A 26,159-nucleotide genomic window follows, 5' to 3' on the forward strand; every position below is an offset into this window, starting at 1 on the left:
CAGCAAATGGCATTTATCATTTAGAGGAAGTTATTACAAAGGGGCTTACTAATATATTGTGAGCGTCCATATTGCTTCTTTTTCCATTACATCATACACTGTTCATATCGAGGAGTTACGACCACCCTGCAATCCAGCAGTGGAGACCGTGTTTGCAGACTATAGGAAAAACGCAATTGTCTCAACGCGCTCCCGGGCACTAGAAAGGCTGGCACTTTTTCCTATAGTGTGCAAGTGTGGCCATTTTCTGAAGTGGGGCCTTTATTTTTATTTAAATTTACATTAAAGGGGTTTTGTCCGCCCATATAAAAGGATGACCTATTGTCAGAACAGGTCAGCAATATCTGGTCGGCCAGGGTCAGCTGTTTGAAGAGGAGGCTGCACTCCATGCGAGCGCTGTCTCCTTGTCATTACGTGTTGTCTCCTCTGGAGTGGTGGCGTAGTGCAATTGCGAGTACTAACTCCATTCAAGTGAACGGAGAGAGTACTTCCGAGATGATGGGCAGTGTAATTAACAAGCAGCAGCACTTGCATGGAGCACCGTCTCTTCTTCAAACAGCTGATCAGCAGTGGTGCCGGGTGTCAGATCCCCACCAATCAGATATTGATGACCTATCCCAACGATAGGTCATCAATATATACGACAGGACAACCCCTTTAACTGGAGAACGAACAGAACACTTACCAGGTGACCTCCCTTCCAGCTGCAGATCCGCTAATTCTCAGGCTCATGTCCATCCAAGATGGCGGCACCACTTCTTAGACCATTTAATTTACACTGTGCATTGGCAGCTCAAGACATTTCCTACATGCCCAACCCTGTTGTTGGATTGGCCTAAACTGCTTATGTGAGCAGTGCTGGCAGCAGGAAGTGTCTTGGGGTACCGAACACACAGAAAGCATCAGAAAATCTGAGAAGTGGCGTGGCCATCTTGGATGGCCAAACAGGAGCCCGGAAACGGATTGATCTGCAGCTAAAAAGATGGGCACGATGTAAGTGTTCTGTTTGCTCCCCAATGTGAATTGTTTTTGCATGATGCAGAGGTTTGCTTTAAAGTTATATCCATCCGTGGGAAAAATCCTTGACCCTTTGTTTTCTGCTGTATAACTGCAGTTGTACATGCTGCAGGTCCATATGCATTCAATGGGGCCAATTTACATGATGCCAGATGCCCCGGTATCTATCTGCACCCTGAAGTGTCATGCGAATTTCTCACCAAGCAGAGAAAATTGATTTTTTGTACTCACCGTAAAATCCTTTTCTCGTAGTAGGCATTGGGGGACACAGCACCATGGTATATGCCCAGCTGCCACTAGGAGGCTGACACTAGAAACAAAAAAGTGTTGGCTCCGCCCAGGTGGGCTATACCCCTCTGCAAGAGCCGAGATACACCAGTCGGTACAAAAGCAGTAGGAACGCCACACCTGAACAAACAGAAACTGAACGCCAACAAGTCTTCAACTGGGGAAACCCAACGACCACAAACAAGAAGAAACTCAAAAAGAAAATGGGCGGGATCTGTGTCCCCCAATGCCTACTACGAGAAAAGGATTTTACGGTGAGTACAAAAAATCCATTTTTCTCGTGCATGGCATTGGGGGACACAGCACCATGGGACGTCCCAAAGCAGTCCCTGAGGGAGGGAAGAAGAACGCCATGTCGCCAATCTAAAGCACAGCTGCTTGCAGAACCTTGCGCCCCAGGCTAGCGTCAGCGGAAGCCAGGGAATGAATATGGTAAAACTTAGAGAAAGTGTGAACTGACGCCCAGGTGGCGGCCCGGCAGACCTGGGAAGCAGATGCCTGATGACGCACCACCCAGGAAGCCCCAACTGCCCTAGTCGAATGAGCGGTCAACCTGGAATGGGGAGCACGGCCCTTTGCGATATAGGCCTCCTTGACAGCCGACCGAACCCAGCGAGAGATGGTGGCCTTGGAGGCAGGCAAACCCTTACGAGGACCCGCCGGGACCACGAAAAGGGAATCTGAACGACGGAAGGGTTCCGTGAGGCGAAGGGCCCGAACAACATCAAGGCAATGGAGGGATTTCTCCCTAGGGTGAGAAGGATTAGGGCAGAAAGAGGGAAGGACGATCTCTTCATTGATATGAAACGAGGAAACCACCTTTGGAAGAAAAGAGGGAACGGGACGCAACACCACCTTGTCCTAATGGAAAACCAGGAAAGGCGAACGGCAAGAAAGCGCCGCCAGTTCGGAAACCCGGCGGATGGAGGTGACTGCCACTAAGAAGGCCACCTTGAGCGAGACAAACGACAGAGATATCTCTGTCAAAGGCTCGAAGGGAGAAGACTGAAGGGCGTCAAGGACGAGATTCAGGTCCCACGGCTCCACTGGAAAACAAAAGGGAGGGGCTCGGCGAGCGACACCCTGTAGAAAAGTCCTAACCTGAGCCCGCGAGGCCACGGGACGCTGGAAAAGGACTGAGAGGGCCGAAATCTGTCCTCTGAGGGAAGCCAGGCGAAGACCCTTCTCAAAACCGGCCTGAAGGAAGGCCAGAACGTTAGGGACGGAGAAACGGAGAGGGCGGAAACGCCCAGACTCGCACCAGGCAAAATACGCTCTCCAGGTCCGGTAGTAAATACGGGCTAACTGGGGTTTGCGAGCGTGAAGCATCGTCTGAATGACAGAATCCGAGAGGCCACGGGACTTCAAGACCGCGGTCTCAACAGCCACGCCGTCAAACGAAGCTGAGGTAAATTCGGGTGGGACAGAGGGCCCTGTGAAAGGAGATCGTGGCGCAGAGGAAGTCGCCACGGGACGTCGGCGAGCAGAAACACTAGATCTGCGTACCACGCCCTGCGGGGCCAATTCGGGGCCACCAGGATTGCCGGAACCCGGGCTGCCTTGAGACGCTTGAGCACTCGGGGCAGGAGAGGAATGGGGGGGGGAACAGGTACAGAAGGTTGAACTGAGACCAAGGCAGAACTAGGGCGTCTACCGCGAAAGCCTGAGGGTCTCTGGACCGCGCGACATAGCGCGGGATCCTGTGGTTGAGACGTGACGCGAAAAGATCCACGGCCGGAGTTCCCCATCGGTGACAAAGTTGGAGGAACACCTCTGGGTGTAGAGACCATTCGCCCGGGTCGACTAGCTGACGACTGAGGAAGTTTGCCGCCCAATTGTCGACCCCGGGAATGTGTACCGCGGAGAGGACGGGAACGCGGATCTCCGCCCAGCGCAGGATATGGGAGGCTTCCTGCAAGGCCATCACGCTCCTGGTGCCCCCTTGGTGGTTCAGATAAGCCACGGCGGTGGAATTGTCCGTTTGAACCCGGACCGGGAAGACGTGGGGTCCAGTGAGACAGTGCCAGGAAAATCGCCCTGAGCTCGAGCACATTTATCTGCAGGGAGGACTCCTGAGCAGACCAAAGACCCTGGACTGTGAGAGAGTCGAGGACCGCTCCCCAACCCGAGAGGCTGGCGTCCGTCGTGATCACCCGCCAACTGGGGGGAAGGAAGGAACGGCCCAGGGACACCGTGCGAGGAAGCAGCCACCAGGAAAGGTCCTGGCGAAGCTAGAGAGGGAGACGAACCAGGCGATCGAGACCTGCCTGGGACTTGTCCCACCTGGATAGGATGAACAACTGAAGGTCCCGGGAGTGGAATTGGGAATGGCTTCGAAGGAAGCCACCATCCTCCCCAGGACGCGCATACACGTCCTGATAGTCAGGGTGGACGGGCCGCGGAGAAGCGTCACCCCCGCCTGAAGGGAGGCAATCTTCTCTGGGGGGAGAAACACCCGCCCGAGGCGAGTGTCGAAGATCATGCCCAGGAAGGGCATCCTCTGGCATGGGACGAGGGAGTACTTGGAGTGGTTGACGAGCCACCCGAACTGGGCAAGAGCAGAGAGGGTGATGTGCAGGCTGGACAGGTTGTCCTCCAACGACGGGGCCCGAATCAGAGGGTCGTCCAGGTAAGGTACCAAGGCGACCCCCCTGGCACGTAGAAGGGCCATGAGAGGCGCCAACACCTTGTGAAGACCCTCGGAGCGGAGGCCAGGGCTACGAATTGGAAATGAAGAGAACCTACCACGAAGCGAAGGAACCTTTGGTGGGAGAGGGCAATGGGGACGTGGAGAAAGGCGTCCTGAATGTCAATGGACGACAGGAACTCGTCCGACTCCAAGGAGGCGATCACCGACCGGAGGGATTCCATACGAAAGTGACGGACCCGTCCTTCTTGGGAACCGTGAACAGATTCGAATAGAACCCCCGAAAGCGTTCTGACTCTGGAACCGGAACGATGACCCCTAGAGAGCGAAGGGAACGAATGGCTTGAAAAAAATCTTCTGCCCCAGGGGGGGACCTGGGGGGCGACGTCAGGAAGAACCGTCCCGGCGGAAGATCGGAAGCGGCTGAAGAAGAAATTTCGCCCGACTCAGACCTAACCGGGGAGTGATCTGGGGTAGCTGAGGAAGAGTGGGACCCGGCCGAGACTGTACGAGGTCGCTTGCGGGACCGCGTACCAGAGTGAGAACGGACATCCCCAGCGGGAGGGTCCCTGCCCGAGGCGGCCGCAATCTGAGCGGGCAAGCGGTCCAAGGACTGCGCTAGGGATTGGGAGAGGCTGGCAAGATTACCTATGGCCTGGGATAGAGTAGCAGCCCATTCCGGAAGGACAGTCAAAGAGGGGGCCGCAGGGGCGGACTGGGTGGGCCTGGGGGGGGAGGCACTGCACGCAGAGAGAGGTAGACTGGCCGCATGGGAACTTTCTATTACACATGGAACAAGCGTAATGAGTGGAAATGCGGGCAGGGGGAGTGGGGGCCCGACCAGAAGAAGACATGAGGGCGGGTGGTGGAGCCTGCAAAGCAAAAAAGGAGTCAGCCAGAGGCTGCCTACCAGACCCAAGGTGCTGTGTCCCACAGAAGCGCGTCCAGAAAGCCGAATCTCAGGAGAAGCTGCAAGATGGCGACAGCTGCAGGCAGGACAGGAGCCGGTAGATGTAGTAAGACACGCCCACCCAGCAGCCCGCACTGGTGCTGGATTGGCAAGAAAAAAGCGCCTCCCAGGGCACCACCCAGAGAGGGGAGGGAGAAGGAGAAAAGCCCGGGAAGGCAGAAGGCGGAGCTCCGCCCCACGTGACCTGCGGCCTAGGTGGCAGTAAAGCCGGGGCCTGTAGTAGAAAAAAACTGCCAGAAACGGACGTCCGCGGTGACGTCCGGAGGCAGCAGCAGAAACGGGGACACAGCGCCGATGGGGGGGGGGGGGGCCGTTAGCCACTCAGGAAGGCCAGGTAAGAGCAGGAGTCCCACAGAAGCGCGTCCGAAACCCGACAGAGCGGGAAGGAGACTAAACGGCCGTCTTAAAGGGCCAGGCCCTAGAAACAAAAAGGTGCCCCCAAGAGAAGTCCCCGCGCAAAAATGACGCCAGGGGAGGAAAAAGAGCATGCAGTGCTCCCTAGCTAGGGGTCAGGCCACAAGGAGACGGGGGGAGGGGGGGATCCGGGAGGAAGTAGGGGATACTGCCATACTCACCTTCCGACGTTTTCGGGCGCAGCAATGACCACCCCCTCGGCGGACTCAACACGGGAGCCGTGGGTCCGCCGGAATTCCACTGCGGAAGCAGATAAGGTGGGGACTGGGTGGCTGCAGGGTACCTGAGTACGCGCCCGCATGGGGGCAACTAAAGTGGAACACGATGGAGCCACCCCTGCATCAGGAAGAAACCTGCAGATAAAAAGAGAAAAAAAGAGTAAAATAAAAAATAAAAATTAGCAGGATGACCTGCGAAAAACAGGTCATGTGTGCCTCCTACGGACACTAGAACTAGACTGGTGTATCTCGGCTCTTGCAGAGGGGTATAGCCCACCTGGGCGGAGCCAACACTTTTTTGTTTCTAGTGTCAGCCTCCTAGTGGCAGCTGGGCATATACCATGGTGCTGTGTCCCCCAATGCCATGCACGAGAAAATCCATTAACAATGGGTGGGAGTAGGAGGATGGATTTTAAGCAGATTCCATGCAAATATCAGGAACAGAACGCACGTGAAAAACCTGCTGTGTGATCATACCTCAACACTGAAATCATTGTCAGTCATCCACAATACTCATCCTATTAAGTTAGCATTACATAAGAAAATACTCTGCTACTCACATCATTAGTAGAATCATCAGCAGGTAAGTAGTAATGTGTGACCATCATATTAGTAGCTTTGATAACGCCTACGTCAAACCACTGGTTCTCTTTTTTTAACGGAGCTTTCGGCTGCTGTGGTTGAGAGTCTTGCTTCTATTAAAAGAAATATAAAACAAAATATATCTTCTCTGAAGCACCTTTTGGCACAATGAGCATTCCAATACTAGTTTTACTTACTGACTCAATGCCGTTTGCCACTTCGGTAAGTGCTGCTGCCGCCTGCATTTTGGCAGGACTAGCGATCACCACAGGTTGAGGTGCAGTGAATGTGTTCGTAGGAGCCAAACCTTTAAAGGAAATGTTAGGGTCAGAATCTGTTAAACACAAGTCATTTACCTACAATTTACTAGCCTATAAAATTAAGTGTGCTCTGCTACTTTATTAGAGATTATAATAAGACTTACTGTCTGTAGCAGTAGATGGCAGAAGCGACACAGCACTGGTCACTGCACTAGTAAGCTCATTAAGTCCATTGCTTTCACTGGCAGGGTCATTGAGGCTGTCTGCTGGTGCCAAGGCCTCCGTAGGAACATGGTGCAATTGCTGGATCTGAAGTTGCTGTAACTGCTGTTGCTGTAGCTGCTGCTGCTGTAACTGTTGTTGCTGTAGCTGCTGCTGTAACTGCTGTTGCTGTAGCTGCTGCTGCTGTAATTGCTGCTGCTGTAGCTGCTGCTGCTGTAACTGCTGTTGCTGTATCTGCTGCTGTTGCTGCAACTGTTGTTGCTGCTGCAATTGTTGCTGCAACTGTTGCTGCTGCTGCAACTGTTGCTGTTGAAGCTGCTGCTGTAACTGTTGCTGATGTTGGGCTTCTTGTAGCTGTTGCTGCTGATGAACCAATGCTGCAAGTTCTTGCTGCGTTAGAACTATGGGTATCGTGGTGGTGGGTCCTTCAGACGTCAGATGACGCAGCTCCGCATGAGCCACGTCAGAGGTGTCCATTGGCTCTCCAGCTGCTGCTTGGAAACCCATAGGGACAAAAACAGATACGAGTTGCAGAAGACCGAGACAAAAATCTATTCAGATATTCTACCACAGCTCAATATATACACTTGTCAAGTTTTCTTCCTTATGCATTTATAATTACCATTAAGCGCCTCTATTGATATTACAATACGATTTATGGGTTTGTCCAATATTAGCTACACACTGCAAACTAGATGGTTCTGATTTCATCAATAACACACGCTATAGGACTTACCCATCACTGCTTGCTGTGCAGCCTGCAGCACGGCCTGAATAGCCAGGGCTTGAGCCTCTTCTGTGGCAGCAGCTTGGGCAGCAGCTTCAGCTGCAGCTGTAACTGCCAGTTCTTCTGGTGTTAACCCTGTGACCATGAGCGTGGTTGTCTGCCCCTCTGCCATAAGTTCCTGAGGGAGGGACAACTGTTCTACAGCCTGCTGCTCGGCGGCTGCAGCAGCCTCCTGAGCATGTTCTGCTTCCATTGCAGCTTGTAGCTCTGCTTCGGTATGCTCCGGCACCGCAGTGTCCATAGGCTGTGCCTCTGGCTCTGCCTGAACATCTTCAGGAGGCTGGAGGATGTCAGCAGAGATGGGAGCTTCACTCTGTTCAGCGCAAGGGACCGATTCTGAACCCTGCACGCTGTCTTCCGTGGGTGGGTCAGTCAAAGATCCAATATTCTAGGAGGAGAGGAAAAGGTGAATGATTAATCTCAGACTAAAAATTAAGAAAAGTAAAAAGGCTTTAAAAGACATGAAGTATACACTCCCATAAACTTACTGGTACAGAAGGACCAGGTATTGGTGTTGACTGTGTTACAGTTGTCACTGCCCTGGAGACAACTGGAACTGCTGAATGTACTGGAGAAGAAGAGGCTTCCACTGCTACAATAGTCACAGAGGACGTTGCAGCGGAGTCACTGGGGGTGCTACTTGAAGCAGATTCCTCAGTGGGTACAGTCTCCTCCTCTCCTTGCCCATTTGCAGCTGGGGTCTGGTCTAAAAAGATAAAAAGGGTCATAAACCAATTTAAAAAAGGTGTCAATTTTATAACACTGTAAATAACTAAAGGTCCTATTACACGGAGTGAGAATATAGTTCTTGTGCATGCAAGCGAAAATTAACGAGAATCATGTGATTTAAGTATGAACAATTCAAAGACGAGTGACAAAAATCGCTCATTTCTTGTCCACTGATCTTACAGCTAAAAAAAAAAAAAAAAATGTATTATCGCTCCATTAATAGATCCGTTCGTATGGAGTCATCTACTCGCTAAAGATGGGGTAGCGCCACCCTGGGTCTCGTTGCACACGGTCTACTTCAGGTGAGCTCTGGTCCTCCGCTACTCTCCTTAGGCCACTTGACCTTGTTGTTTATTTACACCAGGTCTTTCATGCTTTGTCTGCAGCATATTTCCATCGTTATTAGCATCTGCACACCTTTCACTGCCATTGGGAGTGTTTGTGTCGACCACTGTCTCACCTGGCACTCATTGGTCTTATTATTCTCGCATGGGTTGGGTACTGTACCCAGCATTGATTCTCATGCTTTATAGACATATTGCATCTATTTTTTGATCCGTGTGCTTCCCTCCCGGGGTGGCGCTTTTGTGTTACCATGTTTAACGGCATCACTTATTTGCTTTCTCTATTTATGTCATTTTTAATCATGCTTTAATAAAATGTATTATTCTTTTGGTACTATGAGCTCCTTTTCTCTGCGTTTCTCGCTAAAGATCTCATAGCACCCTCTTGACAAGGCATCTGTCCACAATCTTTTTTTTTTTTTTATCAGATCATTTTTGTAAATAGCTTTTTGAAATTTACCATTAAAGCCCCTTTATACAATCAAGTACAAAATGTAGCTACATATTGTGTTCATATGATTACAGAGAATAATTTCCTTCAGATATTGGAAACATTTTCTATTATAAACAGTGCCCTTAAGCACAACTCCCAACATACCCCAAACGCCCTCCCCCACCCTTCAGCATTGACCGACCATTTAAGGGTTAACCAATATTGCTCAGCCATCGATTCCAGAGCTTTTCAAGTTTTTGAGGACAACCCCGCTTCAAGAAAACCATTTTCTCATACGTCAGCATCGTGTTTACTTTTATTTCTGAACTCTTCCAATCCCGGGGAAACATGCTTGGATCCTGGCTACATATAATAGCCGTCCCAGCGCTATCCTATCTGTCTCATCCACTCCAATCTTCGTCATATATCCCAGAATACATATATTTTAGGCTCCTGAGGAACTCCTGAAGTTTTTTTTTTTCTTATTAACTCTAGTACACCCGTCTTGAAACTATCCAGTCTCGAGCACTGCCATAGCATGTGTAATAAATCTGCTGGTTCCATCTAACATCTTGGCATCAGAACGGATGCAAATACGATGTAAAAACTCTGGAGTTTTGTAAACCCTATGTATGATAAATAGTTGCGACAATTTCCCACTTTCACTCAATGACACTTTTGGAATGGCCTCTAGGATGTCATCCCATTGTTCTTTGGGTATCTCGCCCACCCTCTCATTCTGGATAGTGGATGTGCCTCCAGGAATTTATCCAAGAGCATTTGATAAATTATGGATATTAGTCCCCTTTTATCGCCCCTCCCTACCATAAACTGTAAGGAGGTATCCCTATGCATCATATCACTATGGTTTTTAAACATTTCGTTAAATGCGTGCCATATTTGCAAGTATTGATAGAAGCTGTTCCTTGGTAGATTATAGGTCTCCTGTAGGTTGGTGAATGTTCTAAGCACCCCCTTGTCTAGCAGGTCGCCCAATCACTCCTTTGATCTGCCAATGTCGAAAACACTTTAAAAGGGAGGAATTCAGGAAGCATGTGGTTGTTCCATAAGGGAGTAAATTCTGTAACTCCCCTCAATTGTTTGGATTTCTCCCATGCTTTCCTCATCAGCCGAACAAGCAGAGTACGTTTATCCACTAGCGGTATTCCCGACCCTTCTAACACCCAACAGGAGCTCCCTTCCACCCATTTTGTGACAAAGTATTTGGCCCGTCATGTCCATGTTACCCAGATATGTCCAAGTGCTGACATTGTGCTGCCAAGTAATATATCCAGGGATTGGGCAACGCCAGACCACCCGCTGCTTTCGCATGCTGTAAGGTTTCCAATTTAATTCTAGGGTGACCTCTTCTCCATACCAACTCCCTGAAAATAGGTTCCAGAAAATGAACTCCATCTAGTGATATCCAGACCGGGGCATCATTTTTAGAAGGTTAACTCTCCCCACCACTGACAGGAACAATTTACACCATGTCTGGGACTCGAGTCTAAACTTTGCAACCATTGGTGTTAGATTCAGCTCCTCAAAGTCCTCCAGACGAGGTGAAATGTTTATCCCCAAATATTTAATCGTTTTAACAGGGAATATTGCTCTCTAGATCAGCTGTCGAGGAGATCTGACCATCCAGAAACAAAAGTGCCGACTTATGACAGTTTATAGTCAAACCAGACAGCTCCCCGAATCGGCCAATCAGCGACATTGTCTCTGACAGATGTGGACGTATCCCCCAAAAACAGCGGAGTGTCATCTGCATACATATCCATTTTGTTGTGGACTGATCCATATTGGAAGCCCTTTATCACTGGGGAGCCAAATACTGCTGCTGCAAGTGGTTCAATCCCTACTGTAAACAATAAAGGGGACAGTGGACACCCCTGACTGGTCCTTCTAGCTAGCTTAAAGAATGAAGATTCTCTCACTCCCCCCCCCCCCCCCCATTTGATCTAATGCGTGCTCTTGCATCTGACCAAAGCCCATTGCGCGAAGCATACAACACAAATATCCCCATTCCACACTATCGAATGCCTTAGCGGCGTCAAGTGATAGGATTGCCCCATCTCCGCCCGAAACTGTGGACTGGTGAAGACTCTACGTATGTTGATAGCAGTAGATTTTTGGGGCATAAATCCAGTCTGATATCAGTGGATTATGGACAATATCACTTTGGATAGTCTCAACGCGAGTCTTGGCCAGTATCTTAACGTCCGCTGCAAGCAACGAAATATGCCTATATGAGTCCAGTAGTTTGGGATCCTTCCCCGGCTTAGGTATCACCACAATGAGTGCTTCCTGCATTGATTTGCAGATTTGAGCAGGCACCTTGTTCCGATCACCACCTGCCGGGCGGCGGTGATCGGACCACCACATGACGTACCGGTAGGTCATGGGCCCTTAAGGACTCGGGAACCATGCCGTACCGATACGTCATGGGTCCCTAAGGGGTTAAGTGTATACTAGAGGTCAATGAGGGAGCTGAAACAAATGTCGATTCAGATTCCTTTACCCTTTCATGCATGCGGACATCTACTTTCCTAGAATGAGATTTATGCCTGCAGATAGATTGGATCAATATCCCTCTTAAAAAGCCTTTCATAGCATTCCCATATAGTGTGTATTGATGCTGTATCTGCATTAAAAAGGAAAAGTATTCCCTCAATGCACCCTCAACGTCCTTCATATCGCCCAGAACTTGCTGCCAGAAAGCAATACACCTCCACATCTTGGGTCCTGACCTAGTACCAATAGACAAGGATAATTTCACCTATAAAGGGGAGTGATCCGAAAGGAATCTAGGGAGGTATTCCGTGGAGTGTATTAATGGAAACATGGCATTGTTAACTAGAGCCAAATCAATTGTCGATAGAGAGGCATAAGTAGACAAATTACATGAATAACTGCGTTCCGCAGGGTGCTGTAGTCTCCAAATATCTAACAAACCTATCTCTGTCATAATATTGTAAATAGGAGATGGTCCTGGAAGTCTACCAATACTAAGCGCTCTACATCTATCCACCCCCTTGTCCGGCACATTATTAAAATAGACGATCAACCAAGGAATCCCTGCATATTGAGCTAAGATATCCAATATAAAAGTCTCAAGGGAACCACCGAGAATGTAGGGGGAATATATACCACCAAAATCATTCGCACTGCATCCACAGTGCAAAATAAACATATGAGCTTCCCTTCAGAGTCGACATGTTCCCGCAAACATTCAAAACGAACACTTATGAATTAAGATGCTTACCCCCCTAGAATACGAGGAGAACATCGCATGCGATGAGAAGCCCACCCATGCCTTCTTTACAGTATGTAACGACTGCTTGGTCAAGTGGGTCTCTTTTAGACAGTATATAGCTGGACGAAACCGCATCAAGTAAATATACTCTGGTGTTTCGTTGCATCGGCCATTCCCCTCACATTCCAGCTAATTATCTTAGTCGTGCGAGTTATTTCTTAATATTTTCCAGTAGTTATGTCTCATAGCATAAATCCACTGGCACATCAATCCGTGCCCTACCCCTGGTAACCAATCCATGCTGAAGTGTGGTAAACCCTCCCTCCCGGCCCTTTTAACCCCCCAATTAGAAAACATCAGGCCAAGTGGCTTGTAATGGACCATATAACCTCCCCCAACCTGAGCAAACTCTCCCGAACATGCCCAACATAATGTGCAGCATAGCCCAGCCCTGTGCCTAGAGTCACACGGACTAGTCTCTTGATAAAGTCACACATGACACTCTCGCTCCTGTTGGTACCTTTCAAGTACAAGTCCCATTCAGGTCTGCACCTCTGGAACAGTCATCTCCTTTTCCCACTGTATCGGATAAAGGGAAAAGGGAAGGAGACAAACCATATAAACAGAGGTGGACACCCCCAACAAGGAAAAAATAAAAAAAGCTGAAGATAGTAAAGCGACTCCTCCACAGGATCTCCTTATCTTCATGTGCCAGCGTCCTTCGTCTTCACTTGGTTCTCGTGTAGATCTAGCCATTTCAGCGCCTCCTCCGGATCAAAGAATTGCGTGGTACCCATGGCCGCCACCCTCAATTCCGCCGGGAACATCATGGAGTATGGAATTTGAAGAAGCCACATGATATCCAGGAAACGCACCCTTTTTTTCTGGACTTCAGTGGAATAGTCTTGAAAGAATGAAATCTGTACTCCACCAATAACTAAATCTGGATGATCTCGTGCTTGTCTCAATATAGTGTCCCTGTCTTTGAAATAAAGTATTTTCGCTAGAATCGGACATGGTGGTCTCCCTGGGGAGACGGTCTCGTGGGCACCCCGTGTGCCCATTTCACAGCATAAAGAGACGATATGAACTTTTGCGACACCCACAATTCTGATGTTGTTGCGCCGAGACCTATTCTCCAGGTCGTCTGTTTTGGCGAACAGAGCAGCAATATCACGAGCGGTCGTCTTGGCCGCCATTTTGAGAGGGCCGGTTTCATCTTCCAGGCCAGACGCCCGTGTTTCCACTTCAGTGGTTCTCTCTGCAATTTTATGTAAATCATTCCTTATGAGTGATAAGTCCTCTCTTAAGCCCCCCCACTTAGAGTGGTGTTACAATGTGCCACTGCCGACATAACATCTTTCAGAGTCGGGTCCTTTTCAGAAGAAACATATCCTTCGATGGCTGCCCGTGTTTGCTTACCAGGCGTTGTACATGCCCGGGCCCCATCATCTCTGCTTTCTTCTGCTGAAGATCTCTCCCCTTCATCTGACGAGAAATCCGCCACCACCTAGTCTCTGTGCCTCTCCTTTCCCTCATCAGAAGCGCGGGCATAACTGCTGAGCCGCACAGCTATATCACGACTCCCCTTCTTCCTCACCGACGCCATGTTGTGGCTGTATCTCCCACTTTGTTCTGGGTGCCGATTTGGCCTTCCTGGGCATTATTCTTTGCTCCAAAGGACTCCTTACTATTGTCTTGCAGGTCTCCCCACTCTCTTGTCGCTCCAGGATGCGAATTACAGGTACCGTGTACAGGTTTGTCAGGATACTGGCAGGAACGCTTTACATGTGTGTCTCACACATGCCGCGACAGGCCACGCTCGTCCACCATCTTTACATGTAATAAACGATTTAAAAGCAAACTAGTAATGACCGCAAGTATGAACGATTATGTGCATAAGCAAAATTTTCATTGCTAATGAGCTGCTACATCTTCAATCGTTTATTGTGATCTGTATAACATCTGCTGGTGTAATAGTACCTTTAAGAATATTTTGATCACAAGTACAGGTGCATGTACATTCTGCAGTAATTTGAAGGGGTTCTCTGGAATTTTCTGCGAGAAAAAACACCTCTCAGGCTATGAGCTGAGCGCTGCAGCCTCGGAGAAGGAGACGCCCAGGAGAACAAGAGCAGGCTCTTCCCGATTGAGCGGAAAATCGGAAGATACCGGAGCCTATACTGGGAGAACGGAGTGGCGCCCAGGGATAATAGTAAGTGCAGGGAGATCCCATGTGTGTATACTTAGTTTAGATTAAATGTCCTCTTTAAGTGACCCTATCGCGTGTCCTATCTGGCAGCAAAATGAGCGTGATTCACGTCCATGTTCCCAATGGACAGCACAGCGGTTCATTGAATTCTGCATGTTTTTTCAGATGTCTGTGAGCCATTGGGTAAGTGAAAACCCATGCCATCCATGAGTGGTCTGTTTTTCATTGATCCATGGAATACAAAAATTCATACAAAAAGGTTGATTTCACACAAGTACATTCAGTGCGTCAAAGGTATTTCTCGTCCTGAATGCTGCTCCTATGATCTGGACGCACGCCATTGTGCGGAGAATCCGCACTAAAATCTGCAGGTGTTCGCAGGCAAATCTGTGCGGTCAATCCACATCAATTGGTGCAGATTAGGTGCGGATTTTACTAAGTGAATGAAGAAAATCCGGTCAGGAAAAATAAATTGATGCAGATTTTGAACATGATGCAGATTTTAAAATCCACACCGCAGATCAAAATCCGCATCGTGTGCATTGAGAATTTCAAATTCTCATAGAATACAATGTACGTGACCGCACGCAATCCTGATCGTGTGCATTTAGCGTAATGAATTAACACTCTCAGTATGCAGTCAGTACAAATAATTAAGAGTTTAGGGTCAGCAGGAACACACAGCACTATAAATCATTATAATGGCGCAAGTCCGTATCACAGGAGCAGCATTCAGGACGGGAGATACTTCTAACACATGGAGCACATTTCTCACACTAAATACACTCGTGTGAAACTGGACAGTTTCAAGAAAACAAAAGACCTAAATCCCATCAGAAAATCCTGACAGACATCCCCGATATGAGTGTTTTTACAACAGTAGGCTATCCCTGTGTGATGCTGGGGTAATCAGGACCCTCACCGTCTCTTCTAGGAGTCCTGTGCTTTTTACTCAAATCCTGCACAAAATAATCCTATATAGATCACCGAGCTCAGCTTCTCTCCCGCCATCATACCCTGTGCTCTCAAGACAGGGTAGCAGAAAACACCTGACAGGTTCACTTTAAATATGAGGGGCAGGTCTCTTCCGCAAACTGGGCAGGCTTTAAAAACCATACAGTACCGTACTTAAAAGGGGTTCTGCAGTTTTTTTTAAACTGATGATCTATCCTCTGCTTGAGAAGGCGGCGGCACTGGCAGTAGTGCCTTCTCGCTGTTTACCGCAGGCCCAGTGACGTCACGACTAGTATCACTGGCCTGGGCGCGGCTAAGCTCTGTTCACTTGAATGGAGCTTAGTCGTGCCCAGGCCAGTGATACTAGTCGTGACGTCACTGGTCCTGCGGTAAACAGCGAGAAGGCCACGTCACTACTGCCAGGGCCAATGCCTTCTCAAACAGCTGATCGGCGGGGGTCCTGGGGGGTCGGAACCCCGCTGATCAGATGCTGATGATCTATCCAGAGGATAGATCAGTTTAAAAAAACTGCAGAGCCCCTTTAATCTAGGATTACTACTCTGATAACCATTTTAACCTCACTATTTTGTCAGAACATAAAACTTCTTTAGAACACAGCGGCCGCCATCCAAGGGTACTTACGTGACCACTGTCTTAGCCATCCTCTTCTGCTCGGTGCTGAACAGTACCTGAACCAGTCCAGCCTTAGACAGCTAAGGCTCGGGGCCTTCTTAACAGCATGCACAGTTTTGCCATGTAGGTAATATTCCCATAAATTGACCAATCCCTTTTATCTGCACACAACACAATCCAGTTGTATGTAGACTGAGACTTCCAAATAGGCGATCTCAGGCAGTAACATAAAACAGGGCAAGTTTTTTTTTTTTTTTTTTTTAAACCAAAATGTTCTATAAAACATACAGAATTTGGGTATATTGACATGCTGCAGATTGTGGCAGAAATTTTCAAGTCGGAAGGTCGGTTTCATTCACTTGAACAGGTTTGTTTGGAAGCACATGAATTTCTAAAAGCCCCATTCAGAGGAATGGGACAGTTGCACAAATTTCCACAAATCCGCTCGTGTGAATACACCCTAAATATCATCTGCACCTGCCCGAGTTCACGTGTGTTGTGAAGCAAACTGAGTTAAAAGACTTCGTCTTTGGACGTTTGACCTGCTTGCCATTCATTTTCAACTTTTAGACTACTACAGTAGCAGATGAAACATCCAAATATGAATCCTTCGAACTGTGCTTTCTTCACTGGAGAGAATGTAGATGTGGTAGCATACATGTTTCAGATACAGAAAACATACAAACACCCGGAACCTGGTCTCATGCAACTTTCTAATACACTGTTTCCATTACTCATATTATTTTCAAGATCTATTTGTTTGCAAGCAGAAGCATTTTATATTTGCATCCAAAATGCGTCCTGGTCGTGTGCTCTTCACACATGGACATTAGAAAGAAGCTCTGATATGGGGGGAAGAGATTATTCTTGTGCATCAGAGCCTTCTTTTAAGGCCTATTTCACACTGCCAGTAGGTTGGTCCAGCATAGAATAACAGGAACAAACCAGACAAAAAACGCTGCATGCAGCAAGATTTGTCCGGACGTTTCACTGCCAGACCCCATCATGATTATTAGGGCCGGATGGCATATGTAAGTGTGAAACAAGCCTAACACACCCTGCAACTGTCAGGAGCACCTTTCCTGGACAGAATTTTAGATTTTTGTACAGGAGAGTGTGTCTATAGGCTTGGGCTCAAACTGCCTATATTAATACCGACGGTCCTGGCATTGTGTAGTCAGACAACTTACATCTTACCAGAGAGGAGTCTGGGATTCTTCCCCAGCAGAATCAGGCGCACGCACATGGTTCTGATGATATACGCACTGTGCAAATGCAGCAAGACAACGTATAATATCCTCAGGACTGATCTGCACAATGCACATGCCCAATAAAAACACTATTAAATAACTGTCCAAACAGGAATTAGGCACAAAGCCTAAAGCTATGAAAAGTGTATAGCTTTGAGTGCCTGTGCTTTAAATTTACCTTGATTCGTCCCCATGTTGGAGGTGACTGTTGTGGCAGTATGGGTTGTTCCTGTCTCATGCGTTTCACAAGGTGGGTTTGAGCAGACCTGTTGCGTAGGAGCTGCAGGGGGTGGATTGCTTCCCATGCTGGACGAAGATGTAGTTGCAGTGTTGGTGGTGTTTGTTTCGTGGGTCTCACATGGCGGGTTGGAGCATACCCGTTGTTCTAAAGTGTTGGGCTGCGATTCAGACGCCATCATAACAGTCCCTGTAGAAGTGGTCTGATGAGTCTCACCAGTGTTTTGTTCTGTGCCATTACCAGACCTTGCTGTACTTGGGGTGTTTGTAGTACCAGTTTCATGAGTCTCACAAGGTGGGTTAGAACATACTGGTTTTGCACTCTGATCATCATCACTTGCTTTGTCGGCAGACAAACTCATAGTTGTACTTGTGGAATTTGCTTGATGGGTCTCACAAGGATCACTGTCAGAACGCGGCTGGTTACTTTCAGGTGTTCCAGAGTTCATGCAGGATTTGGCCGTGGTTGCCGTTGGAGTAGTGCCAGTCATCAGAGTCTCACAAGGATGTTTCGAGGAGAGTGACTGGGTTTTGGCAGGATTTGACTTTTCACCATCTTTGGTAGATGCCGCACCACCATTTTCCACCTCTATAAGGTTAGATGACCCAGAACTGTACTTTGCCTGCACCGACATGGTCGTTTTTGTGGAAATGGTTTGATGAGTCTCACATGGTGGGTTGTTTAGGGTTCTATTTTGGTTCTCTGAAAGTCCTGTGCCTATATTTGATCTTGCTGTGGTTGGCGTGTGAGTAGTGCCCGTTTCATGATTTTCAGATGGTCGATTTATACACACCCTAGCAACATCACTTGGCTGCTCTGATTCCAAGTTAGACGAAGCCGTAGTATCAGTGTCGGTTGCATTCGTCTCATGGGTTTCACAAGGTGGGTTGGAGCAAACTTGCGGTACCTTTTCCGACTGAACATTGGCATGCGCAGTCATGACAGTACAGGTAGATACAGTCTGGAAAGTCTCACATGGTTGAGTATGCGCCTGTCTCTGCAAGAGCTCGTTCTGTTCAGTGCCAATATTTGACCTTGCAGTTGTGGGAGTTGGAGTTGTGCCGGTATCATGAATTTCACATGGTGGATTAGAACACACATTACCTGCCGTTTCTGGCTGTCCGCTGCCAATGTTTGCCGTTGCTGTAGTTGATGTCTGGGTGGTTCCAGTATCGTGGGTCTCACAAGGGGGATTAGAACATATTCTTACTACAGTCCCTGGTTGTCCACTGGTGATATTTGCCATTGCTGTGGATGACGTTTGTGTGGTTCCGGTTTCGTGAGTTTCACAAGGAGGATTGGAACAGACCCTGACAATGTTGCCATTTGCCTGACCTAGAGCTGTTGCTACAAATGTTCCTGGTTCCTGGCCTTCACAAACAAACTGCAAGGTGCCACCTGGTTGTTGAACAAGGCTGTTGAGGTTGACAAGGGTGGTGGTTGCAGTATTTGTAGTTCCTGTTTCATGGGTCTCACAGGGAGGATTGGAACACACAAGTGTAACAGTGCCCGGCGGCTGGTCTCCTTGACCTGAATCTGCTATAGTTACAGTTGCAGTGGGTTGATCACTGGTTGGTGAAGCCAAGATGGAGACAGGAAGGTCATGCACGGGTTGTGCTTCAACCCCACTAGGAGTGGTGATTAACGTTACTTGGGTTGGTTGTGATATTGGCTGAAGGAAAAAAAATAAAATAAAAAATAATAGTAAAAATTACATAGTTACTACAGTTGAAAAAAGACAAGTCCATCAAGTTCAACCAAGGGATAGGTGGGATAGATTGCGAAAACTATAAAAGGACTGGTGCAGCGCATATGTAAGGGGTATGAGGAAGCATTAGCACTGGCTGTAACTTTGCCCTTAAAGTATTACTCTCTACCAACTGCATAGCTGTTCAGAGGGAGAACATTCAACAGAAAGCAAAATGTAGTGTCAGCATATTGTAATAGAATTGTACATTTGTGCATGACTTCTCCAGCTTATATAAATCAAAGTGTGACAGCACTTTGAAAAAAAAATAATTTTTGGATATGTCAAGTTTTCATCAGTGGGAGTTAGAGTGCAGAGACCCCACCAGTGAGATGACCCCATAGGTTTTCTAATGAGTCAATAACACTTTGTCTCTCGTAGCACATGCTATGTGCGATTCCCTCTCCTCATTCTAGTAAACACGGGGGGGGGGGGGGGGGGGGGGTCTCTGAACTCAGAACAAAAATTGTACAAACCTTTTGATCTGTCTATATGACATAAGTGTGGGTACAGTTTCAAATGAAATGTAATAAAATGTCGTGCTACATACCTGCATAGTGATGGTTGGTGTGCTCAGACCAGAGGCCGCAGTCAGAGAAGTTTGTGCTGCAGACATTGTAATGGCTCCAGGATTAATCACTTGACTAGAAAGGGTTGCAATGGTTCCCAAAGTATTTATTGGAGTTGCAAGGGAAGCAGTGTTATGCACCCCAGCTCCTGCCAGGCTTGAAGAAACTGTCCCTGTGACAGTGCCTAAACTGGTCATCCCTGGTTACAAAGAGAAAAACTAAATGTAATATCGCTGTTGGTGCATTGAACAGTAGAATAAACGCAACATGTCGGTTACCTTTTTCAACACACAAATATGGTAAATTAAATTGTGCCATTAAAAATACTTATCCCCCAAAAAGGCCCACAGAAAAAGTTACAGCTACAAGGGTTTAGCACCATACATAACACGGTCTCACATACTGTAGCAGAGCCATTTTTGTCATGGGCCGGATCACATTTTCCTTTCCAATCCTTACACAGTACTCTTAGGCCATGTTCACAACTCTGTTAGGCCCCTTTCACACGAGCAAGTATTCCGCGCCGGTGCAATGCGTGATACGAACGCATTGCACCCGCACAGAATCCGGACTCATTCATTTCAATGGGGCTGTGTACATGTGCGTTGGTTTTAACGAATCACTTGTGCGTTGCGTGAAAAATCACAGCATGTTCTATATTCAGCGATTTTCATGCAACGCTGGCCCCATAAAACTGAATGGGGATGCGTGAAAATCGCATCCGCAAGCGTGGATGCGATGCGTTTTTTTTCACGGATGGTTTGCTAAGAGATGTACTTTTTTATCACACGCGTGAAAAACTTATTAAATCGTATTGTGCCCGCACTATAAAAACTGAACAACTGAAAGCAATCGCAGACAAAACTGAATGACTGTTTGCGAAATCGCGCAAGGGGCCTTAAGGAGAACCAGTGCAAATGCCAGCCGGCCAAAAGAACCATTGCATGCAACTGTTTTTATCCGTCTGAAACCCAGCATTTATGCAGGAACGCGGCCGGATCAGCAGCAGCCCTCATCACAGTCAATAAGGCTTCGGTGGTGAAGTAGTGGATCCGGCAGCGCCAGATCCTGCGAGATCTATAAGGCTGCTCTGTGCCTGTTGGATCTCTTAATGGAGATGTGAACAGAGTCTAAAGCCTTGTTCACATGTGTTTGAGTGTCCAGTGCAAGTTCAACTGGATTTGATAGGGTGTGTGGGTGTCAACAAGTTTCACCTCTACAGCAGATTTCACCTCTACAATGTGTGCAAACATTTTAAGAATATTACCTGTGGTACCCTTAACAACTAGGGTTGTTACGGTAGGTTTGACAGCCGATACAGTTACAGGTGTGACTAGTCTGACGCCACCCATTGGAACGGTTCGGAGGATAGTGCCAGGCTGGCCATGTGCCCCCTTTAAAACAACCTGTTAATGTAAACGAAAAAACGTATTTAGAATGTGGAATAGTATTTTAGAATGAAAATGAACCCGCTCATGTTTGTACACAGACCTGGGTTAATCCCTGCTGACCATGACTTGTAAGCTTGGGAACAGCGGTAATTATTTTAGCAGGAGTTCCAGTGCCTGATGTTACCATCTTAGTTGTCAGGATGGTGATTGGTGACTTCATCCCAGCAGTGTTTGTAACACCTGTTATAAAAAGCATGCAGTTACAAGGTAGTAATAAAATATGACTGCTCTGGTGCTAGCATTAAAATGAATTGGGTTGATATTTAAAATAATCATCTTTGACCCCTAATATTTTTTCTTTTGAAAATGATGAACATAAATTAATGTAAAGCCTTGAAAGTCAGCAACTCTCCACCAAGGAGGACTGCAGGAGCTGCGAAATCCAGACGTTTTTGAGATTGGCACTCAAAAGTTCTACTTATTACAACTAAGGAAAATGGCAAACAAGTTGTGGATACATTATAGAGATTCACAAAGTGGAGGGCACTCAGATGGCTGGGTATGTTGCAAATATGGTATATAACCAGTTGTTTATTAATTGCATAAAGAATTTTCCATATAAAATTACACCACTCAATCTATCGATCGTAGTGATGTCTTAGCCACAAGGTGAGTAGATAGGTATACAATATACACTCACCTAAAGAATTATTAGGAACACCTGTTCTATTTCTCATTAATGCAATTATCTAGTCAACCAATCACATGGCAGTTGCTTCAATGCATTTAGGGGGGTGGTCCTGGTCAAGACATTCTCCTGAACTCCAAACTGAATGTCAGAATGGGAAAGAAAGGTGATTTAAGCAATTTTGAGCGTGGCATGGTTGTTGGTGCCAGACGGGCCGGTCTGAGTATTTCACAATCTGCTCAGTTACTGGGATTTTCACGCACAACCATTTCTAGGGTTTACAAAGAATGGTGTGAAAAGGGAAAAACATCCAGTATGCGGCAGTCCTGTGGGCAGAAATGCCTTGTGGATGCTAGAGGTCAGAGGAGAATGGGCCGACTGATTCAAGCTGATAGAAGAGCAACGTTGACTGAAATAACCACTCGTTACAACCGAGGTATGCAGCAAAGCATTTGTGAAGCCACAACACGCACAACCTTGAGGCGGATGGGCTACAACAGCAGAAGACACCACCGGGTACCACTCATCTCCACTACAAATAGGAAAAAAAGGCTACAATTTGCACGAGCTCACCAAAATTGGACTGTTGAAGACTGGAAAAATGTTGCCTGGTCTGATGAGTATCGAATTCTGTTGAGACATTCAAATGGTAGAGTCCGAATTTGGCATAAACAGAATGAGAACATGTATCCATCCTCTGATGGCTACTTCCAGCAGGATAATGCACCATGTCACAAAGCTCAAATCATTTCAAATTGGTTTCTTGAACATGACAATGAGTTCACTGTACTAAAATGGCCCCCACAGTCACCAGATCTCAACCCAATAGAGCATCTTTGGGATGTTGTGGAACGGGAGCTTCGTGCCCTGGATGTGCATCCCTCAAATCTCCATCAACTGCAAGATGCTATCCTATCAATATGGGCCAACATTTCTAAAGAATGCTATCAGCACCTTGTGGAATCAATGCCACGTAGAATTAAGGCAGTTCTGAAGGCAAAAGGGGGTCCAACACCGTAATAGTATGGTGTTCCTAATAATTCTTTAGGTGAGTGTATATATCCCTATATAGCTGGTGATATCCTGCATATATACCTCTATATATAGGATTAAGGATAAAAGATATTGACCTACTTATGCAGGTGATCAGTCTGCATATAGGTCCTTTTTAAAATTAGTGGGTGTGCACAATATGTATAAAAAGACCAAATGTAGTGGTCTGCATAAAATGAAATTAAACTTGCGCTGATGTTGGTCCGCTTGTATCCTGGAAAAACAGTCACCTAACAAAAGAGAACAGTCTTACCCCATAGATCTGGATCCCAGGGAGCTGTTGTAGAGGAGTGTCTGTGTTAGCGATAGTCCGGTCCCTGAATGGCGTTGGTGCGCACGTGGTCCTCGGCGTCCTCCTCTGCTGCGGCTTCCTGAGTCTTTGCTGTGTTCCCCGTAATGCAGGAAATGACGTTTCTATGTGACCGGAACATATAAAAACGTCATTTCCTGCATTACGGGGAACACAGCAAAGACTCAGGAAGCCGCAGCAGAGGAGGACGCTGAGGACCATGTGCGCACCAACGCCATTCAGGACCGGACTATCGCTAACACAGACACTCCTCTACAACAGCTCCCTGGGATCCAGATCTATGGGGCAAGACTGTTCTCTTTTGTTAGGTGACTGTTTTTCCAGGATACAAGCGGACCAACATCAGCGCAAGTTTAATTTCATTTTATGCAGACCACTTCATTTGGTCTTTTTATACATATTGTGCACACCCACTCATTTTAAACAGGACCTATATGCAGACTGATCACCTGCATAGGTAGGTCAATATCTTTTATCCCTTATCTTTCATCCTTAATCCTATATATAGAGGTATATATGCAGGATATCACCAGATAGGTATACTATATATAACTATATATATATATATATATATATATATATATATATATATCTCTATCTACTCACTAAGACTGGCTAAGACATCACTACGATCGATAGATTGAGTGGTGTAATTTTATATGGAAAATTCTATATGCAATTAATAAACAACTGGTTATATACCATATTTGCAATCCGACACTATTATAATTAATTATATATATATATATCCAGCCATCTGAGTGCCCTCCACTTTGTGAATCTCTATAATATACCCAATACCTTGGCAATAGGTACTGCCATATTGGAGAGAGCACCAACCCGTGATTTGTTGTCAGTAGAGCCTCTGTAATCCTCTTCTCAAGTTGTGGATACAAGCTAACCAAACTAATCAGGAATTCATTTTACCCACCTGTTGCTCCTGCTTGCGTGATAATAGCAGACATAGGGATAGTCTTAATGATAGTTGTGGTACCAGGCTTTGATGTGTTGGGTGATACGCTGCTGATGCCTAGGATGGTGGGTTTGGTGCCTGTTCCTCCAGCCTGTGTGGTCGTGATAATTGTTGTTGGTTTGCCATCTGCTGATGTCACCAACTTCAGAATGGTTCCTGCAGGGAGAGGTCCCTTTGTCTGAAGAGAAAAAATAAAATAAAAATAAATAAATACATAAGCAAATCTATAAAAAGGGACAGGAAAGTCAGTTTGTTGCGGAGGGTTAATTCTGCAAAAAATTGAAGGGCTTATCCAACTAACCATCATGCATGGAGATACAATTGCACAAATGACATAACAGTTGCGGACATAAGTGCCTGACACACAAGTATAGGGTACAGGTCAGATTCTAAATTAATGGAATCTGTGCACAATGCCCATCAGGTGCCCAACAAACGTGTGGGCAACAGTCCTGCCCAGTGAGAAGTTTCATCCCTCCCCACTCAGGCAATGAGATATTTGTTTATTATTAATCAAATCACTTCAAAAAATAAAAATTACCTGAATAATCTGGGTTAAGGGCCCAGAAGACGCCTGTCCTGTTATAGCAGAGGTTTGGACTGGTTTGGTCTGAACTACAGACATCATTTTACCAAGATTTGAAATCTAAAGGAGAAATGCAGAGATTAGGTGATGACACATTTTCAATACGTTTCAGTCCTTCTTTAAAGGGGTTCTCCGGGAACGTTTTTAAAATGGCTGCCAGGAAGCTATCCTCCTAGAATCTGAGGACTGGTTGCCACCACTTGAAGAGCTGCCGGGGAAGGAGGGGTGAAGGGACAAGGTCTCACTACATTGCTCTACAATATATGGTAATGATACAATCCTGCCTACAGTATGCCATCATGGCTGAGTAGTCTGACAGGAACACTTCCCAATGCGCAATATATGCAAATGCAGAAGTATAATGTGTAATGAGTCCCCAACCCACTTACCCCCCTAGACAACTTGAGTCCTGCTCACAATCTAGGACAGGTTGCTGGTGGCCATTTAAAGTAATTCCCAGAGAACCCCTTTAAACCTATTTAAAAAAAAAAAAAAAAAAAAGAAGGGGATCAGCAAAACTTACCAGGGTGCTGCCACCAGGCACAGAAATTGGACTTTTAACAAGAGTGATAGTCTTTGTGACACCACCGACTACTGTAGTTACAACTTGGGCTTGCTGTGCAACTGTGACAGTTCCTGACTTATGCACTGTAATGATTGGACGAGTCTGTGTATTGGCTGCAGAAGAAACCGAAGTGCCCACTTGAGCTGCGGCAGTTTTCAGCATTCGTGTGGCTGGATTACTGACCTGTGAGGAAAAGTTTAAGCCACTGAAATCATCACCTACATCTAATAGTCAACCTGTCAAATGAGAAAAGTGATGTTTTTTTTTTCTTATCCACATATAAACTGTAACCTAGACTTGGTGGTTGATCATCTCAAAATAGTCACCTATGCAAAAATTCTAACAAAGAAAGGGCCATTATGGGCTTATTGAATGTCAATATGAGCTTTAAAAGGGTATTCCAGTTGTGATAAGTTATCCCATATCCACAGGATAGGGATAATTATTAGTTCAATAGCGGTCCTACTGATGTGACCCCCATACCCCTTGGTGCACCTCGAAAGACAGAACAGCAGGTCAGGCATGCACACTGCTGCTCCATTCAGTTCTATGGGAGTCCTAGAGATAGCTGGGACTGCTGCCTCTGGAACTCGTGAAAAGATGAATGGAACCTGCTGCTCTATTCATTTCAGGGGGCCCCTATTCTCGTGACAGGTGGGTGTCCCAGCGGTAGCACCCCCAGTGATCTAATAGTTATCCCCCTTTCCTGCCGATGGAGGAGAGATTTGTCACAACCCCTACATCCATCATATATTACAATCAGGTAACGCTGCTTTCCACACAGGATGAAAGCAAGCAGTATAAGACATGAAATCTACTT

The 26,159-nt window shown here is 46.8% G+C and overlaps 1 protein-coding gene across 3 annotated transcripts in view; it reads right to left on the reverse strand.

Annotated features, from left to right (window-relative positions):
• Positions 1-26,159, reverse strand: part of HCFC1 (host cell factor C1) — a 49,021-nt gene that overhangs the window by 8,736 nt on the left and 14,126 nt on the right. Inside the window, exons 11-22 of one of the 3 annotated variants that reach the window (XM_040405705.1) lie at positions 25,298-25,522; positions 24,730-24,834; positions 24,147-24,366; positions 21,265-21,404; positions 21,041-21,179; positions 19,755-19,972; positions 17,398-19,129; positions 7,894-8,111; positions 7,355-7,793; positions 6,561-7,109; positions 6,334-6,443; positions 6,115-6,249 (exon numbers count right to left, since the gene is read on the reverse strand). In XM_040405705.1, the coding sequence (XP_040261639.1) occupies positions 6,115-6,249; positions 6,334-6,443; positions 6,561-7,109; positions 7,355-7,793; positions 7,894-8,111; positions 17,398-19,129; positions 19,755-19,972; positions 21,041-21,179; positions 21,265-21,404; positions 24,147-24,366; positions 24,730-24,834; positions 25,298-25,522 (4,230 nt within the window). Of the gene's footprint in view, positions 1-6,114; positions 6,250-6,333; positions 6,444-6,560; positions 7,122-7,354; positions 7,794-7,893; positions 8,112-17,397; positions 19,130-19,754; positions 19,973-21,040; positions 21,180-21,264; positions 21,405-24,146; positions 24,367-24,729; positions 24,835-25,297; positions 25,523-26,159 lie in introns of all 3 variants that reach the window. The other 2 variants (XM_040405704.1, XM_040405703.1) reach the window with 2 other exon arrangements.

This window comes from Bufo bufo, chromosome 8 (genome assembly GCF_905171765.1).
Source record: "Bufo bufo chromosome 8, aBufBuf1.1, whole genome shotgun sequence".
Classification (NCBI taxonomy): Eukaryota; Metazoa; Chordata; class Amphibia; order Anura; family Bufonidae; genus Bufo; species Bufo bufo.